At 39.7% G+C, this 20,690-nt stretch overlaps 1 protein-coding gene and 1 long non-coding RNA gene across 5 annotated transcripts in view; both read left to right on the top strand.

Annotated features, from left to right (window-relative positions):
• LOC144010111 (uncharacterized) overlaps positions 1-20,690 on the top strand; it is a 292,179-nt gene that overhangs the window by 137,589 nt on the left and 133,900 nt on the right. For 3 of the 4 annotated variants that reach the window (XM_077510235.1, XM_077510236.1, XM_077510237.1), the window contains one exon: positions 8,449-8,565. In XM_077510235.1, the coding sequence (XP_077366361.1) occupies positions 8,449-8,565 (117 nt within the window). Of the gene's footprint in view, positions 1-8,448; positions 8,713-20,690 lie in introns of those variants that run through there. The other variant, XR_013281142.1, reaches the window with a different exon arrangement.
• On the top strand, positions 4,131-7,118 carry LOC144010945 (uncharacterized). The gene is made up of 3 exons (XR_013281395.1): positions 4,131-4,422; positions 4,838-5,068; positions 5,329-7,118. It is a non-coding gene; the product is annotated as an uncharacterized LOC144010945 (long non-coding RNA).

A 20,690-nucleotide genomic window follows, 5' to 3' on the forward strand; every position in this document is an offset into this window, starting at 1 on the left:
TTCTGGGATTCATCGTATCTCCGGGCAGAGTCGAGATGGAGCTGGAGAAGGTCAGCGCGGTCCGGGACTGGCCCACACCGGAATCCAGAAAAAAGGTGCAACAATTCCTGGGCTTCGCCAACTTTTACCGTCGCTTCATCCGCAACTTCAGCTCCATCGCTGCTCCACTCCATGCCTTGACCTCGCCACAGCAACGCTTCACCTGGACCCCGGAAGCCAACACTGCCTTCAAGGAACTCAAGAAAAGATTCACAGAGGCCCCGATACTCAGAGTTCCTGATCCTACCCGCCAGTTCGTGGTCGAGGTGGATGCCTCCAATCTGGGTATCGGGGCCGTCCTATCCCAAAGGAGCCAGGAAGATGGGAAGGTACACCCCTGTGCATTTTTGTCCAGAAAGCTCTCCAAGGCTGAGCGCAATTACAGCGTGGGAGACCGAGAATTGCTGGCTGTCAAGGTCGCCTTGGAAGAATGGAGGCACTGGCTGGAGGGCGCGGAGCACCCCTTCATCATCTGGACAGACCACCGCAACCTGGAATACCTACGTCACGCCAAAAGACTGAACCCACGACAGGCCAGATGGTCATTGTTTTTTAACAGGTTTTCGTTTTCTCTAACTTACAGACCCGGAAGCAAGAACGTCAAAGCAGATGCTCTGTCCCGAATCCATGACCCGGAAACCACAGCAACCGAACCTGAATCCATCCTGCCTAGAGACTGCATTGTCGGAGCCATGTCCTGGCAGGTTGAAGAGGATGTCAAGGAGGCCCTCCAAGACACGATCGTTCCAAAAGAGTGTCCACCACGACGGCTCTACGTCCCGGAGGGTCTACGTGCACAGGTGATCAATTGGGCACACACCTCTCGTCTTTCTTGCCACCCAGGTACTCGAAGGACCCTGTACGTCGTCGCCCGGAGATTTTGGTGGCCTTCAATGGAGACCTCGGTACATGAATATGTCAAGGCCTGCCCAGTCTGTGCCCGGAATAAATCATCAAATCAACCCCGGATGGGTCTCCTCCAACCACTGCCGATCCCCTCAAGACCCTGGGCGGAGATTTCTATGGACTTTGTGACTGGACTTCCCACCTCACAGGGTAAAACCACGATACTTACAGTAGTCGATCGCTTTTCGAAAATGGTCCGCTTTATTCCATTACCCAAGCTTCCCTCAGCCAAAAGAACCGCCGAAGTCATGATCGACCAAGTGTTCAGGATTCATGGATTCCCGCGGCACATAGTGTCGGACCGCGGTCCCCAGTTTGTTTCTCGTTTTTGGAGGGAGTTCTGCAGGGCCATAGGGGCAAAGGCGAACCTAACCTCAGGTTACCACCCGGAGGCCAACGGACAAGCTGAGAGGCTTAACCAGCAGCTGGAGACCGGACTTCGATGCTTGGTCTCCCAAAACCCATCAACTTGGAGCAAGAACTTGGTATGGGTCGAACTTGCACATAACTCCTTACCCACCTCTGCCACAGGAATCACGCCATTCAAATGTGTTCACGGATACGATCCACCGTACTTCGCGGATCTGGAGGAGGAAGCCTCAGTCCCCTCGGTTCTCGCCATGGTCCGCAGATGTCGCCGAATCTGGTCAGCAGCTCGACTGGCACTACAGCGTCAAGGCGACAGGGTGAAAAGAGCTGCTGACCGGAAGAGGAAGGCCGCACCCCATTACCAGCCAGGCCAAAAGGTATGGCTTTCCACGAAACACCTCCATCTCAAAGTACCATGTCCAAAGTTGGCCCCTAGATTCGTGGGGCCTTTCCCGATTGCCAAGACCATAGGTCCTGCCGCCGTGCGCCTTCGCCTGCCTCGATCCCTCCGCGCCCACCCCACCTTCCACGTGAGTCAGGTCAAGCCAGTCCAGGACAGTTCCCTGGTCCCGCCCGAGCCTGCGCCGCCCCCTCCGGAGATGGTGGAGGGGGGCCCGGTGTATAAAGTGAGAAAGTTGTTGGACGTCAGAAAGCGGGGCCGGGGACACCAATACCTGGTGGATTGGGAGGGTTACGGGCCAGAAGAGAGGCAGTGGGTGCCCGCCCGGTTCATCGTGGACCCCTCCCTCATCGACGAATTCTATGATGAACACCCCGAGATTCCTGGGCCGTCGAGAGCCGGCCGTTGAGGGGGGGGTACTGTCACGCCGCCACCAGAGTGGCGGGTCAAGCTTTTATTTGTCACAGTCAGGTTCCTGTTTTATTTTGGAAATTACTAACTCTCATCTCATCCCAGGTCACTTACCCTTCCTGCAGCTCACTGATTACCGGTCCACGCCCATGATCACCACCACCTGTTCCCAATCAACCCGGACATAAAAGCCACCTGCATTCTCCCCTCCGTTGCCGAAGTGTCACATCTCAGTGCATGGAAGCGTCATCACAGTCCTTGTTTCACAGTCCTTGTTCGATGTCTTGCCTTGCCTTGTCTTGCGCCCTTAGTTTGCCCCTTGTTTTCCTCCCTAGCGGAGCGCCTTTAGTTGTCCCTGTTTTTGAGTGCCCTTGTTTATTCTCCAGTTTGGAGCTCTTTTTGTTCTGCCTTTTTTCCCTCCTTGAGAGGTGTTTTTTGTTTCATTGGATTAAAGCTGCAGCCTTGTTGGCCAACTTACACTCTGCGTCTGAGTCCTACCTCCTCGCTTCGTGTCAAAAAGAAAGATTAAAGTCTCTTCTTTCATCAGGAAAAAAAGTGTATTTCTAGCTTTCGATTTTGCATCAATTAGCATTAGAATATGGCTAAGTATCAACATTATTCACACATCTGTTTAAAATAGTGGGGAAAAGAGCTTTTTGGTCTCTTATACTCTGCTGCCATCTGCTGGCCGTTTTTGTAATAACTACCATTGCTTCAAGCATTCTCTTAAGTTCAGAGGTTGCATCAAAGCCAAAACGTATAATTACATCTTTGTGAGCATGGTAATATTTAAAATAGAACATATTTATACGTTTTTGGGAGTAAATGAGGATTGCCAATGAAGTGTCAGGATTTTTTTTTTCCCCCAACTTGGTGACGCTGCTAACATGGAATTACCGCCTCTCTAAAATCATTCACTCCCAGCCGTTGCTATAAAAAAAAAAAAAAACATGGAACCTACCAAATAATTATTTCTATTTGTTTCCGTTTTGCAGCAATTAGCACTAGAAGTTCCATCATTATTCACAAATCTGTTTAAAACAGTGGGGAAAAGAGCCTTTTGTAACATGGCCCTGGTTGATCTCTTTTACTCTGCTACCACCTGCTGGCCGGTTTTGTAATACCCACCATTGCTTCAAGCATTCTCCTTAGTTCAGAGGCTGCATCAAAGCCTTATACATGCTCTAGCATTTAAAAAAATAAAAAATAAAAAAATTCAGTTATTTAACATCTGTTAAACCGTAGCAGCACAAAATGGCTGTTAGAGCAGCCATTTGACGCGTGACGTCAACGACAGGATCTCTGTTGCCTTTATTTAGAGTGGTCGTCATGCTATACCCGACTTAGCCACGTAGGGGCAGTGCGGGTTGACATACACCCTTGTAATTACATTTAAAGAGTAGGAGAAGAAAGTCATGATCGAGTCATGACAATAAAAATACAATTACTTATTTTGCAGTACGTTTTGTGTCCACTCCTGCAGACTTTTTGTCTGAATACCAGTTTAATAGAAATAAGTGCCGCGAGTAGCTCGCTAATTAGCATTAGCGAGTCAATGGCGTTTTCCATTGTGCATTTGCCATGACCCGTGTGTTGTTATATTTGAGTGTGCAGTATGTGTAATTCTCTTCATTTTTATGTGTTTAATTTTACAGTTAACTTCAGCTGGAGTGTCAAATGCGGCTTGAAATCAGCAACATTGGACTCTTTTTTTGTGTGATTGTTCACCATCTGTCAAACAGGTAAAGGTGAGTGTCTCATCTGTTTTTCAGATTAACTATTCAAAATGTAATGTTATTTATTAACAAGTTTGTCACATTCTTTACTCAAAATACCCCATTGATAAAGAGTTATAGTTAATATTACACACCATGATTTTTATCTCACCAAGATGAATCCATTTTGAAGGCACCCTGACTCATGTCAGGCTGAGTCTGGCTTTTGTTACCATGACGACCGGGGACGGAACCCTGGCATTGCGACCAGATTGGCTTCTATAGGTCGCTTGCACATGTCGTCACTTCCGCCTCGGATTTCTCGTAGTCGCCATGCTGGGTGGCCTCCATTTACGTAGCGATTCGGTCTAACACGTATCTATCACGTTTGTTTTCTGCGTTTAAAATGGTACATTGTTGCTGCATCGTTGGCTGTTCGAACAAAGCCAAGGGGGGAAATGGTCGGTCTTTTTTCCGAATTCCGAAAATAATTAGGAACCAGGGCCTGGAGACAGAGGAGTGCGGACTCCGGAGGGAAGTCGTTACTTTGGGCTCGTGTGTGCAGCCATCACTTTGTGAGCGGTAAGCTTGTTTACCTTTATTTAATGCATGAGGATTAATAACGTTTCGACCGCCCATATATGGGCAAGTTGCTTATGTTTTGGATTCGTGAGCAAGCAAGTTCGGTAGTACAAGCTGGCTAGCGGACGTTAGCCGAAAGCTAACATCGAACATTTTCACCCAAGTAGTGCCAGTGCAAAGTGTTTACTGCTGAAATTGGATTGATTAGTCTTGGGCTTTTAATGCCGATAACATGTTTTTTGGTGGCAAAATGTAAACTTGGAAAAAAAAAAGAGACAGAAGGGGCTGATGCAAGAAAACAGACCCCCGGTAGCCTACACATCATGCTAAAGAACTTATTCACGGCCACCCTACTGCGGTAAAATAACCAGTCTTTCCATATTTTATTTGTTTATATATTTGTTTATTTTAACAGGTCGCTCTGCGCCCGTTTTTCTGTCCAATCATCCCGACTGTGCTCCAACATTAAAGTTGGGTCCCAAGTTACAACATCTATGTCTCAGCCCAGTCGGTGCCAAGATATGAACGTGCACAGGAGAGACAAGCAAAGAAAAGACGACTCGAAGTGACAGAGATTGTTGCAGTTATGCAGCCAGATGGCTCCAGTAACCTGTACCCTCAAGTACTGCTGACATCATTGACTCTGGTATGCCACTCAGAATTCATTACATGATATATTGTATGCATGAGTGAATGTATGTGTTTATGTTTGTGTGTGTACACGCACCTTATATTTTAGAGACATTTGGAAGTGTTTATAGAAATAAGTATTTGCCTGTAGCAATGTTCATACATTAAAAAATGCAACAAAATGTGTACATTTCTTTTACACTGACAAAAAAACTATACTACTTTACTATATTAAACCTATTACTGGTACCGTATTTTTATTTATTTTTTCTTTAGGGATCTCATGCCACACCGACTTGATTGCCAATGACATGATGGAAACGAAGGCGAGCATCAAAGCATTGGAGGAGGACAACATGCGACTGTTTGTTTGGCGCTAATAAAGGCAGCGTTTATACAAATTCTATTGTTGGGTTTGTTTACAAAGCTATACATAATACAAATGACAGGATTTGACTCAATGTGCAATATGGTCCCTCTTAAAGTAATGGCATAAATCTCTATTATTTCTAAAAGCACAAAAAATGAAGTGAATAATGATTAGATGTAGTAATTTCAGGGTTAAAAATTGAACTGTTAATTAATGTAGTTTATTTTAGCACAGGTGCCTACCATCCTGAGATGACGGTATGATGTAATGTTGATGGGGTACGCAATGACTTTCATTATGCTATGTACAGAGGAAAAAGTTGCTCTCTTTTAAATTTGTTTAATGAAAGACAAGTACCAGTACTGTGTTACAGTTTTCCCAATAATCCTTGTTTCACACTTGTCACAAAACCACTGTCCTTTTGGCAGTCTAGATTGGCACACTTCAAGTGATATCATTTGATTTTACAATCTGCTGCAGCACAAAAAGCTACTTTATTCCGCATCTTTGAAGTACATGAGCAAGTGGTAGGTGACAGCGGCTGAGCAGGAACACTGGAAGTCCACTGCTGATCTAGTAAATGCTCTCCCGAGCAGTTCAGGTAAGGAGGGGATTTTGGGGGAAAAAAAACTCTGGCTTTTCCAACTGGCCAAAACGAGCGATCTGGGTGGACTCGCTCAATCACACTTTGTCCACACCACAAAGTCGCAGAAGTCCGTCCAGTTAAACTCATCTGTGCCTGAATCTGAAAATATTACAAACATTGTAATGAAAATATGAAACATAGAATTAAATAAGAAACTACAAAAAGTAAAGCCATACATACCTGGTAATAATATTGGTGTTGTCGTGACAAGTGATGGGAATTGTTGCCATCTGGCACCAGACAGAAATTGGGTGTTGTGACAGCCTCCTTAACCGTGAGATCATAAGAAAAGCTGTCAGTATGCTCAGTAGTTACCATGAACACGTTTTATTGTACTGGAAACTGAAACTAAAAATACGTCCTCTGAGAGTGGTTAACCTTAACCATTTAGAATAAGTTGATTAAGTAACATGTAACTAGTGAAAGGGTAGCATTAAATTTAATTAAGCCACGGGGAGGCTGTGCAGTTACTTTTTATTCTTATACGCTCTGCCATATTTGCCTGTTATAAAATTATTAGAAAAACCACATCAGGTAAAGCCAGCTGTGCATGTAAACACAATGATAACAGGAAGCCTGAGAACAAATCAACATTTTTGTGTGCAGAATTACCAACGCCATGTGGTTTACTTACGTGCAACAGCAACCGTTTCTTCTGATGAGATGTTAAAGTTTACACTCTGTATCCACCCGCTTACAAAATAATTGTAAGCCTCCAGGGATTTGTTGGCGTGTTATGGAGCATGTTGTCAACACGAGGTAGGGAAAGATGTCCAGAGATGTCACATTTGGCCAGCAAGCTTTCTCCGTCAAAAAAAAAAATCACCCTTGGTCAGGACGTAATTAGGATCAATCCCGCCACACAGAGACACCTTCTGCCTGTATCGTTGTTTTTGATCTTCCGGTAAATCGTGAAAATACTGCGAAAATTACATCAGGTTGATAAGCTCTACCGTGTAACTCGCGAGTGTACCTTGTGAACCGGCGGACACCCAATATGGCGCCCGAAGGAAAAACTCCCATGATGCATTACGATGTGCAAGCGACCTATTTGTGGGAGCTGATCCCATAGTGTGTGGGGGGGGGGGGGGGGGGGGGGAAGTGAGCGCCCATTAAAACAGTACAAACATTATTACTTGTGGAAACAGCACTCACACTGTACGCTGTGTGTATGCGGTGCATGAAGACGTTCCCGCCCCCAATCCCTCCCCCCCGCAACTGCATTTACAACTTGACAATCATGTTTGTGCCTGTTATCACACGCTAATGCTGTTAGCCGACGGTAATCTGTGCATTCAGTAAAACTCAATTCAGCTGTGTTTACGTTTTTGGCTTTGACATTGCACAGATAGCAGCGCCGTCAGTGATTGGGTTTCAAACAGTTGTAGCCCGGCAGCCTGCTTGAAAGTAGCACTGGGCCTTCACCCAGCCTAGCTGACCATGTCACGGGTGGTTCTTATGAAGGCTCTACAGAGACCCATTTGTTTACGAGCAAGTAACTCATTCAATCCCAAAAACGTGTAAAAACGTTTTTCTTAAGTTTGTCCTTCCCTCCCAAGAACGTGTTTACCCGTTTTATGTTTTTTGTTTTTTTGTTTTTTTGGCTTTGGTGCAGCTTCTCACATGAAAAGGTGGCTTAAAGCAATAGTAGTTATTGCGGCCAGCATGTGGCAGCAGAGTACACAAGATCAGCAAGGGCCATGTTGCAGCAAGCTCTTTTTGTCAGTGTTTTTACCAGGAATGTGAATATGGACGAAACTTAGCTATATTCTCATGCTAATTGCTGCAAAACGGAAACAGATACAAACACACTTTTTTTTTTTTTCCTGATGAAAACAGAGACTCTAATCTTTCATTTGGTTGGTTATATGTTTTGGGAGCAATTGAGCAAAATATTACGTGTCAAAATCCAGCATAACAGCCGGTTGCTTCAGTGAGATTAGCTGGGAGTGAATGAGTTATGAAATAAATTTTTATATAAAAAAAAAAAAAAAATGCAGGTTTTATTTTATTATTTGCGATTTGAAAACTTGTTCCTGAATACATTATTTTAGCAATTTCTATACTAACCACAAAATTTGTTCAACATGTTATAATAAATCCAAAACAACAGCATTCCATTAAGGAAGCTAAGTAACCATCATCATGTTATATTATTCTAAATAAACAAACATGAATACTACTCAAACATTTTTTAACAATCTCGAAGTTGAAAGCATATCGCTATCAAACGTTGATTGTAAGAGAACGAAAGTGTTGAAAGACATCCAATTTTAGTCAGTGTAAGCGAGTTTAAATATTCTCAAATCTACAGATATATCACTTGGGATAACACTTTTGTTTTTTTTTTTTTTTTTTTTTTTTTTTCTCTGTGATCTAGCTAGCAGATGGCCAGTACTGATTGAATTCTCCCCATCTCTGCCCTGCCACTGCATGCCTCGCTGTATGTTTCACATCTTGGCCACAGCAGTCCTCCCGCGTGGGTGGAAAGCAAAAGGTTAGACGAGCACCGCACACGTTGATGTCTGCACACTCCCTGTGGTTTGGGAGCATTTTTTTTTGGACAATTTTGCCTCTTGTCAAATGCCTTACTGCGCAAGTTGCCCGCCTCGGTTCAGTTCAGTATGTCACGGGAAGGTTTGGAATGGTAACACTGTTAGTTAGGTGTGTAACCAGTATGGTGATCATACCAATAATTTGAATTAAACCCAATATTTAAATTGCACAATGAAGAAGAACATGACACAGGAAAAGGTCCAACTTACAGACTTATTCCGTGACCCTGTATGTAGCTCGAAGTGTTCGTAAACCAAGGTAATTTTTCCCATTGAAATGAATGGAAATGCAATTAATCCGTTCCAGCTCCCAAATTGTCTACATTTCATCATAGTGTATATTTAATTTTAATAAATGTGCAATGAAAATAATATAGTACAACATAAAAATAAGTGAAAATGTGCTTCACTATGAAGATATAACACACACAAAAAAAAGTGATTGACCTTTAAGTGAAGCGGGGAGGACAACAGGTCCTTCCAAAATAACATAACATAATCTGATTTAGATGTTTTTCTTTTGTCTGTATATTTTCTAATAATAGGGAAACTTGACGTTTTTTGTTTTTTTTTGTAACGTTAATAATTTGGAGTTGTGAATGGCAGAAGCATGAACCTCCAGCTGCACACACAAATCATTTTTTATTTCTTTCAATTTATGAGACGCTCAATAAATTCTGTACATATCATACATAGTTAAATGTTGACTCGTTAATCAGAGATCTAGAAATCTTATTATTGGAAGACGTGTGTGTGTGTGTGTGTGTGTGTGTGTGTGTGTGTGTGTGTAAGCGGAACTTGGGCAGCACACACGACAGCTTTCTATTTCGATGCCTTTTTAACTCATTTACTCCCAATAACGTGTAAATACGTTTTTTGTTTTTTTTTATGTTTTGTGTCCCAAAGACGTATTTATACGTTTCTTTGTTTTTGTTTATGCTAGAGCATACAGAAAGCTTTGATGCAGTCTCTCAGCTGCAAAGAACGGTTGCAGAAGTGGTAGTTATTACACAAACGGCCAGCAGGTGGCAGCAGAGCAAAGGAGATCAACGAGGGCCATGTAGAAAAAAAGCTCAATTACTTACAATTATAAATAGATTTGTGAAAACTGATGAAACTTAGGTCTCTTCTATTGCCAATTGCTGCAAAACGGAAACAGATAGAAACATACTTTTTTTTCCTGATGAAAGAAGAGACTTTAATCTTTCTTTTGATAGGTTCCATGCTTTTATAGCAATAGAACACAATATTCTGTGGGCCTTGCAAAATCAGTCAAAATCCAGTAAAACAGCCGGGAGCGAATGGGATTGCTTCTGTGAAAATGGCTGGGAGTGATTGAGTTAAAATCGCCTAAATTATTTTTTCAGATTTTTCTGAAAACGCAAAAAATTTAACCTTTGCATCATGAGGAGATGATTTAGGCAAAAAATATTTTTTTGCAAATAAATGACTTGGGCACTTATTTTGAGAGGGTGATGATGGAGAACATCAAGTTTAATGCGGGGATACCTTTAAGTCTTTCTGATGACTAATAAAGATTAATAAGAAAAAAAAATCACGATGAGTTACACACATTAGAGCCAATGATGGCTAAACAGAACGAGAAGAGAAGCACTGATCCATCCTCTGATCCCAAACATGTAACTCCAGGCAGATTTTCTACTCAAATTTTGTGCATACTTGAAAAGTTCATGAAAAGGGTCAATCATGAGTCGAGCTTCCACTGCAGTCTAACATTTTGGTAGCCCAAAACTTTTGATGAAACTCGACTCAAACTGGACTTTGTGTCAGAAACGGGGCCTCAATGTCGGTTTATTGTTCATTTCCTGTAACTTCCTTTTGCATATGCTGCTATTATGAGAAGTTTCCTGTGCACCCCCACCCCCACCCTGTCCACCCTGGCATCAAGAGTCAGCCTGTCAGTGGGGTGCAGCTCCGTCCGTCCATCTGTCAAGCCTGGAGAGCTCCCACTCTGGGCTGTCAGGGCACTCTGCCCTCCTCCCATCACCCCTCTCATCTTCCCCTCCGACCACTGCTTGTCCTCCTCACAGCTGCCTCCTCAGCTGTGTCCACTGGCCATCATCCCACTCCTCGGAGCATGTCCTGTTTATCTCGCGCAGTACCGCACACCGAGTGGCCGTCGCGCCCGCACACTCCGGCACCGTAGACATGCTCAAGTGGGCGTATACCTAAAAGGAAGTTAGGCAGGGACACGCATAAACAATTCCCTCATTTAGTCAGAGATGCACTTTAAGCTTTTTTTTTTTTTTTTTTTCTCTCCCCCTGTCTTATGAATATAAATGTATGCGAAGCTGTTCAACCGCATGACAACAATCATTTTCTCAATGGCTGCACTTTTATTTCGCCTGCAAGCAAGGAACTATTTTGCTATTGAACTACAAGCGAGCAAGGCATCCGTCTCTTTCTTGGTCCAAAAAACAGCTGATCCTGCACATCGACTGCTGTGCTTATTCCAAGGGCAGAGATTTGTTTGTTTATTATACAATATTATTACATCATTGGTTAGTTCACGTGCAAGAGTGGCAACTCACAAACACGTTTGCAATTACTGCTGATTATTTCCATGGCCTCAATACTGATTTTTTTGTTTTGTAGTAATGCAACTTGAGATGAACTTCAGCCAGTATAATGACTTCGGAAAAAGTTTTTTTTTTTTTTTTTTTTTTTTTTTTAAATTACCGCACTAGGAATTTTTTTCTTTTTTTCTTTTCAGATCGATACCAAGTACCGATACCACTCATACTTTTGATACATAAAACATACTTTTATTCAATGGCATATCGGCCATCCTTGTAATTGCTATTAGTCATTCATCTGGTCATCTCGTTCGCTATTTTTAGTAGGGATGGGCGAGTACCGATACCAGGTATCGGTATCGGGCCGATACCAGCCTTTTTTTCAAGTACTCGAGTACTCGTGACGCAGACGAGTACAAGCGACGGATGGCAGAGGGGGAAGACGTTAAGTGAGTCCTCCTTGCCTGTAACTGGCGCTAGCTTGCAGCAGTTTTTCAGCAAAACTTCACCGGTTTGGAAATACTTCAAAATTGTGACTCTTAAATTAAAAGAGCATTTTTGTGTTTTATTTTGAGCGTTAAGGCTATTGAAGAGTGACTGTGCTGTTTTTTTCAAAATTAAAGGAAATATATTTGTTTAAAAATATCTTTTAGTGATTTTTTTTTATTTGTCAAAATGTACTACTGGTATCGGCAGTTGGTATCGGTGAGTACTGAGGGTCTGAGTATCGGTATCGGTCTGAAAAAAAGTGGTATCGAACATCCCTAATTTTTAGATAATCAATATTTCTTTTTTAAATTTCAGGACTGTCTCAGAAAATTAGAATATCGTGATAAAGTCCATTATTTTCTGTAATGCAATTAAATAAGCAAAAATGTCAAACATTCTGGATTCATTGCAAATCAACAGAAATATTGCAAGCCTTATATTGTTTTAATAATTCTGATTATGGGATTTTTTATTTTATTTTTTTATTTTACTTGGTCTGAGGAAATATTCGAATATTTTGAGATTGGATATTTGAGTTTTCTTAAGCTGTAAGACATAATCAGCAATATTAAAATAAGGAAAAGGCTTGAAATATTTCAGTTGATTTGTAATGAATCCAGAATGTTTGGCATTTTTGCTTATTCAATTGCATTACAGAAAATAATGGACTTTATCACAATATTCTAATTTTCTGAGACAGTCCTGTAAAGCGATACAACACTTATTAATCATTTTCCAATATCGGGTTAGGCATTGTGTACAAAGAATAAAAGTACAAATACCTCTTGCATCTTATTACCTGAATTTAATTCGGTGTCATGTCATTCCGTGTGGGGGTGGGGCAGTGGCCGTTCCTAATGTGGGCTAAAGCGTGCTCATCACAAGACATGTAGCTTAGCCTAGCATAGTACAAGTCACCCGGATGTTTACCGGCTTGAAATAAAGCCAGGTATCGGCCTGATACAGGTACCTGGTATCAGTTCTCGCCCATCACTGACACCGAACGAAACTCTTGTGAATTAGAGTACATTCAATATCCTGACTGATTGCCTTCATGAGTCATTCTGAACTGAAATCTCATCTCATTTGCAACCATAAGTATGGAAAGCTCAAGCTCGGGTCAGATAGTCTTGCCGCATTCATCTCCAAGCTAAATAAACAGTGAAATAAATCAAGAATAAAATATGGCGTAACAATTCTTATCGTTATGACAACACTGTTTCACCATGGTTACATCAGTGACCCGGGTGGTTTCCCGCTTGAGTAAAATTAATTTTAAAGTGTAGATGAAGTGTAAATGAGTGAAAGGAAGCATACCAGCCAAGTCGAACATATTATGAATGACACTTTTGTCTTATCTTTGCTCAACTTGCTTAGATTAGCCATCCGAGCGAATACAGTTTATTACACTTAGTTATGAAGGTGAATTGGAAGACCAAGTCTGTTCATTGCTATGATCTCACCGGTGTGCTAAAAAGAAAATGTTCAACCAGATTTTATGGTAGTGACAAATGGCTGCACTAATTCCACAGAATTCCTATTGACTGCAGGGGTGTCCAAACTTTTTCATTTGAGGGCCACATCCAGAAAATGAGAAGGACGCAAGGGCCACATAATGTTATGAAGAGAAATTGTGTTTAGTCCTAAAAATTGTACAAATATTTTTTGTGCTTTTGTATATTTAGAAAAATGCTACACTATATAAACCAATTTATTTGTAATATGGAAGTAGGGTTATTATAGTTTTGGAATTTTTCATTTTAGTTTCTATTTTGTTTTGAGTTTTTTTTTTTTTTTTTTTTAGTTAGTTTTTTATTAGTTTTAATTCTTTAATAAATGCTTAGTTTTAGTTTAGTTAGTTTCAGTATTAGATTTATTATTTTTATTTTTTTAATGTGTATTACTCGTGCACATTTAAAAATCACCATGGTGACGACATGATTATTCCAGTTTATATTAAAACAAATCTACTAAAAGTCACATTTAAAATCATCCCCAAAGAATTAAATTAATGACCAAAGACTAAAACGAAGGACATTTTTGCTATTGTTTTATTTTAGTTAGTTTTGTAAACATAAAACGGAGTTTCATTTAGTTTTCTTTTTTTTAAAAAAACATCTTCGTTTTTGTTTTATTTCGTTAACGAAATTGTTTTTCCTAATTTTAGTTTTTTTGTGAGTTTGAGTTAACTAAAATAACCTTTAATAGCTTATTGCTTTGACCATCTCCAAACATTTTTGTTTTTATTTTATTTGAACTGAGTCAAATGCCAATTTTAGCATATGTCGCGGGCCACTGAAAAAAAAAAAAAAAAAAAAAAAAAAAAAAAAAAAAAAAAAAAAAAAAGGGACCGCAAATGGCCCCCGGGCCGATATCTTGGTCACAGTATGTGTGGTCTTCAACAATAATACCACCACAGATAAAATCATCAGCTTAGTGATGCTTTGAGGAGATCCCATCGGAGCCAACACAAGGACTTCCCAGCAACTTTTAGACTTGGTTGTGCATTTCACGATGAGTAAAGCAGACAATCTGTCAAAAAAATGTGGGGCACAACTTGGATTTATTCAGGGACACACTTAAGCATTTGTTGAACCTTTCACAACCATTTGATGTTTGGAAGCTGATAATGAAAAGGCATGGAACGAAGTAAAAAGGGATCCTTTTAACATGCCTGTCAGTGTTGCTTTACATGCTATTTGGTGTACATTTACAAAATATAAAATAGAGGTGAAGCAGTATAAGATTTGATGTTATCAAAAAAAAAAAAAAGAAAAGAAACAACGTGAATTCAATGCCAAGTGGAATGGAAGAGACGTCACTCTGCTTTTGGTCTTTAATTATATATGAAGTAAATATTTGATGGCAGTCTCCCTGTCTTCAAAACTACATTTACTCACATGCCTGGAAAAAGCAATGCATTGTGGGATTTCCATGCAAACAAGGCATATTTTCAAGATAAATAATATTCATACTTTGGTCTGTAAAATCAGTTTGTTGCTTGGAGGCAGACTTCATTTGCATATTGCAACATTAGTAACTATTTTGGCAAAAATTACTGTATTTTTTTTCTTGTTACTATAAAAACAATAAAATGCCCCAAAACAAATGTTCTTTTTATTGTCTTTTTGGACAATTTTCGACTAAATCAGGGGGGTCCAAACTTTTTCATTTGAGGGCCACATCCAGAAAATCAGAAGGACGCAAGGGCCACATAATGTTATGAAGAGAAACTGTCCTAAAAATTGTAAAAATATTTTTTTTGCTTTTGTATATTTAGAAAAATGCTACAATATATAAAGCAATTTATTTGTAATATGGCAGTAGGGTTATTATGGTTTTGGAATTTTTCATTTTATTTTTTTTTTTATTTAATTCGTTTTTTATTAGTTTTAGGTCTTTAATAAATGGTTACTTTTAGTTTAGTTAGTTTCAGTATTAGTTTTTTTGTTTTGTTCTTTTTTTCTTTTTTTTTAAATGTGTATTACTCGTGCACAACATTTAAAAAACACGATGGTGGCGACATCATTATTCCTGTTTATATTAAAAGAAATCTACTAAAAGTCACATTTAAAATCATCCCCAAAGATTCACACATTAAATTAATGACCAAAGACTAAAACGAAAGACATTTTTGCTATCATTAGTTTTATTTTGTAAACATAAAATGTAGTTTCAGTTAGTTTTCTTTTTTTAAAAAGCATCTTCGTTTTTGTTTTATTTCGTTAACGAAATTGTTTTTTGAATTTTAGTTTTTTTTTTTTTGTTTTAGTTAGCTTAAATAACCTTTAATAGCGCCTGTGTTTTTTTTTTTTGACACGCTCCCTTATTGCTTTGACCATCTCCAATCATTTTTGTTTTTATTTTATTTGAACTGAGTCAAATGCCAATTTTAGCATACGTCGCGGGTCACTAAAAAAAAAAATGGACGGCGGGCCGCAAATGGCCCCCGGGCCGTAGTTTGGACACTAATCTTTCTGGAAACAAACGTTTGATGTGAAAATGCATGAAGGCATGAGACCGCTGTAGAGCAACATGCATAGACAAGTCGTCTAAATGTACATGCAAGTGCTGACAAACGCATCCAGATAAAGAGTCACAAATAAAGTGGCGAGAACGAGAGAATCCACAAAGTGCATCCAAAACTAAGTCGGTAAATAATGGAATACATTTGTTCCTGCTGAAATTGTCTCTTTGGAGGAAAGGGCTCAGAGCGGTTGCCATCAGAGTGAAGCAAAGGAAGGGATGGGGGGTTAAAAAAGAAAAAGTCAGAGAATAAGCACAGCTCATCAGCCTGGTGGAGATAGTAGCTTGGAGGGGAAAGATAAAGCTATTTTGGCACGCTGAAAATCACGCATCCATCACATTGCTTATCGGTCACTCGGGGAAAGGTGCCTATAATAAATCGTCAAATGCAGCGTCAATAGCTCAGAGCCAGACAATTGGAGACAGTGGAGCAGCGCTCTTTGCTTGTTTGAACAGTGTGACTTATTTTTTTTTTGGGGGGGGGGATCAAGCGGGATTGAGGATGTTTAGAATGTGAGCTCACTTCATATCTCGCCACAGGGAGATATGAAGGTGCACTGATGACTTCCAGATTCTAATGGGTGGGGGGGGGCTCGGACGGGAAATGTCGACGAGAAAGAGATTCAGTCGTCATGTTAGACGTAAGTCATCATCTTGAGCCGGGCTCCTCATCCCATGGAGACATACAGTATAGAGCAGGGGTGTCTAAACTTTTTCATTTGAGGGCCACGTACAGAAAATCAGAAGGACGCAAGGGCCATATAATGTTATGAAGAGAAATTGTGTTTAGTCCTAAAAATTGTACAAAATTTTTTTATGCTTTTGCATATTTAGAAAAATGCTTCAGTATATAAACCAATTTATTTGTAATATGGCAGTAGGGTTATTATAGTTTTGGAATTTTTCATTTGAGTTAGGTTGTATTAGTTTTCAGGGTGGTTCTGTTAATTTTTATTAGTTTAGTTCTTTAAAAAATGCTTAGTTTTAGTTTTAGTATTATATTTTATTTTATTTTTATTTTTTTTGTGTATTACATGTGCACAATATTTAAAAAAATAAATCTACTTAAAATCACATTTAACACATTCACTGCCATAGACGGCTTTAGACGTCAAAGATTCCTCTTGTTTTTTTTCTGGACTGGCAGTGAATGAGTTTAAATCATCCCCAAAGGCTCATGCATTAAATTAAGTACCAAAGACTAAAACGAAGGACATGTTTGCTATAATTATAGTTAGTTTTAGTTAGTTTTGTCAACATAAAATGTAGTTTCAGTTAGTCTTCGTTTTTTTTAAAAGCATTTTCTTTATTTTATTTCGGTAACAATATTGTTCTTTGAATTTTAGTTTTTTCATTAGTTTGAGTTAACTAAGATAACCTTTTAATGTCACCTGTTTTTCGATACCCTCCCTTCTTCCTTTGACCATCTCCAAACATTTTTGTTTTGTTTATTTAATTTGAACCGAGTCAAATGCCATCTTTAGCATATGTCGCGGGCCACTGAAAAATGGACGGTTGAGGACTACCTGTATGAAAGAAGCAATAAGGAGAAGGAGCCAGATGGGCAGTCATGTAAAGACAAGCACTGAAAAATTGAAAAAGGTTCTACCATAGCAGTGGATGGAAAAGGTTCGATTGAAAGGCAATAATCATGGCAGCACAAGAACAGGAGCTGCAAAGAAGCCCCAGAGAATCTCAGTGTTCCTTGTAGAAAAACATGCTGTCTTCCTATTTTCATACTGGCAGTGGGAGCAAATCTGATCTGCGGGGATTGAAACTTTGGCCTCGGTTAGCCGTACTCGCTGCGAGGACGGGCAGGATTCTCCGGAAGAAAACTCTGCTCACTTGTAGCCAATCATTACATCTTTATGACCCCCCAGTGTTGCTCGGGAAAAAACCTCCACTTCGCTTCGCCTTCACCTGATTACCATTTCAAAGATTTCCTGCCAAATCAGTCGGCGCAGCTTCACATTATACGGGCGGGGGGAGCTGCCGGTGCGGCTCTGTGATTCCAAATGTCTCTGAAAGTTAAAGACACCAGTAGGCAAAGCGATACTTTGTTGCGGTTTGACTAAACATGAGGGCAAGTATCCCCGACTTGACTTGAAAGTTGCATTGGCGAGTGAGGCTCAGCTGTCAAGCCCTGACTAGAATTCCAACATAAAGACGCAAACTGAAAGAAATGTTTGCTTTTTTTTTTTTTTTTTTTTTTTTTTTGTGTCAAGCCCTGACTAGAATTCCAACATAAAGACGCAAACTGAAAGAAATGTTTGCTTTTTTTTTTTTTTTTTTTTTTTTTTTTGTGTCAAGCCCTGACTAGAATTCCAACATAAAGACGCAAACTGAAAGAAATGTTTGCTTTTTTTTTTTTTTTTTTTTTTTTTTTGTGTCAAGCCCTGACTAGAATTCCAACATAAAGACGCAAACTGAAAGAAATGTTTGCTTTTTTTTTTTTGTGATGCAATGTGTTGCTGCAGTATTTTAACTCAAGTTGGCCGTCTCGTTGAATAACGATGTCGATTTGCAACAAATGCACATGGATTTGTTTATTTAAATCGTTGGCGCCGGTTCAAACTTGGATTTAAGCGGTTTTCCAATTCATTGTCAGTGGTCCCGTCGTCTGTTGCGCATTTTAAGTAGGAAGAAATTCAATTTCTCCAATCAGGAGCTCACTTTTAGTGACATTTAGGCGTTATTGCTCTGTTCACTGTCTTGAGTTGAATGTATTTTCAGCTAAATGCGCTACAAAGGCAGCCAAGATGTGAACTTCAGAACAATAACAAAAAACAAACAAAAAAAAGTTTGCATAGCTGCTTCAAAGGGGGATAAAGATTGCTGACGAGCTTTAGCACTTCACAAGGACGTTCTTCCTATCCGGTGTGTGTGTGATTGAAAGGCGCCCCGGATTCAAGGCACGGCTCGGCGTCGGGCGTCTTGATCTGGCGTGGCTCTATGAAGGCTGACACGCAGACAGATTAGGGTATCAGAGACGAGATGAAACAAAAAGATGGTCCCTGAAATCAATCGTCATGAAGCTCCGTCCGCCGTCGCTGTGCGAAGCCCTTAATCAGCCCCGTTGAAACGGACGAGGAGAGAGCGAGACGGCGGCCGCTTACACCGCGTTCCGCGCTTATCGAGCCGTCATGATCACACGGAGCAAAAAAAAAAAAAAAAAGAGATAACCATTCATAGGCACTGAGTAATATTCATCTTCTTCAGTGGTTTTCACTCTTTGTAGTATGTTTTGATCTTCACTTTAGAGAAGGCATTTTCAGAATGAAAGTTGTATAAGGATTGGCTGGCAACCAGTCAATGGTGTAACTCCCGTCTACTGCCCCACAACCCTTGTGAGGAATAAGCGGTCATGAAAATGGATGGATGGAAGCTGTATAAGGCCGGTTACGTTTTTTTTTTTTTTGTGTGTGTTTTTTTTTTTTAATCCTTCTTGAGACAACAAAAACTGCTGTAGTATGTCAAACGATTAATAGGTCATTCTTGTTCCAAATCTCTTGGTATGCTGGATACAAGTAATAATGGTCATGAGGTAAAAAATTCATTGCATTCACTTTGCCAAAAATATGAATTAGGTCATGAACAATGAACTTGTTAAAGCACAACACTGTGTTCTATCATGAAATATTTATTTTAACATTACTAGCAAAGAGAATACTTAAAAATGACCGTCATAAATGCCTGGTGATTACCTTCCATTATACTTCATTTATATATTTTTTTTCATCTTTTAATGTCACTGTTCCATAGAATTACGTCATATAGTCAAATAGTACAGCAAAGTCAAGACTTTTTCTTGTAAGTGAATTCTAGTACCGGTAATTATAAAATGAAAATGATTACCCATCTTAAAAAAATGGGCACTAAAAAAAACACTTAAGTTTATAGATGTTAATGATGCACTAATAACAATATTAATATGGATATTACAACTCTTTGCAAACAGGTTGTCCAAGCTAATCTGTAAATACCCTCAAGCTGTTCCAAATTTGGCTGCATGAGTTCTAACCAAAATAAAAATTTTCCTGTTGTAGCTTTGCTGTACTGGATTCCTATAAAATTTAGAATTGAATTTAAAATAATCCCTATATATATTATGTACAAAAGAGAGCTCATTATAAAAAAAATAGCACAATATTGTGCTTTTGTACATAACAGCAATGCATATAAACCGCCTACAATCTCTAATAACAATATTGAGGCGCTTACTTGCTAATGCAAGCACACATTGATCGCTTCACAAACAAATTAGGTTCCCTTACATCCGACAATTAGCATAGATTTTAAACATAGAAGGCCAAAACATCCCTAATGAAAATTTAATTGCACTAATAAACTAGCCACTAGAGGGTGCTAGAGCTGCACAAATGGAAATCAACATGACTTTTTTTTTTTTTTTTAGCAGATATATATATAATAAATACCAAAATCTTGGCTTAACAGTTTTGTTCATGCAGTGTGCTTTGCAATTTGGGTCTCTTAAACTCAAACATTCTTGCTCAGCAGGTCAAAAAGCAGCTTTCTCAAGAAATCTGTCTATTAAGCGAAAACATCAAGCGCCAACTGCCAACACCGTGACCTTCACATTTTCAAAAAAATATATATACGGCAACACATTACATCGAAAGGTTAACGACAATGCTCAATCTAAGCTGTCCCGCAATCTCCCTTTTCCATTTCAATGATGGCGAATACCCTGACTACGGAGGAAAAAAAAAAAAAAAAGTTAGAATTGTAAAACCAAATACTTCAGCTTGTAAAGAATAACAAGATTAATCAAGTTCTGGGCAGCGTTGGAAAATTAATTACTAAGGGTTTAGAAACGCTTTCACTCGTGGGTTTATGAATAAAGGGGGAAATAAATTGTTTACTGAAGTGCACTAAACACATAAACAAATAAGCTTTGGCAAGTTAATTAAGAAGCTTTAGGCATTCTTTTTCTCTTCTAAAACATGTTCCATGCTCAGGATTTGCTCAATAAGGCCTCGCCTGTTCATAATCCT

This window comes from Festucalex cinctus, chromosome 21 (assembly GCF_051991245.1).
Source record: "Festucalex cinctus isolate MCC-2025b chromosome 21, RoL_Fcin_1.0, whole genome shotgun sequence".
NCBI classification, from domain to species: Eukaryota; Metazoa; Chordata; class Actinopteri; order Syngnathiformes; family Syngnathidae; genus Festucalex; species Festucalex cinctus.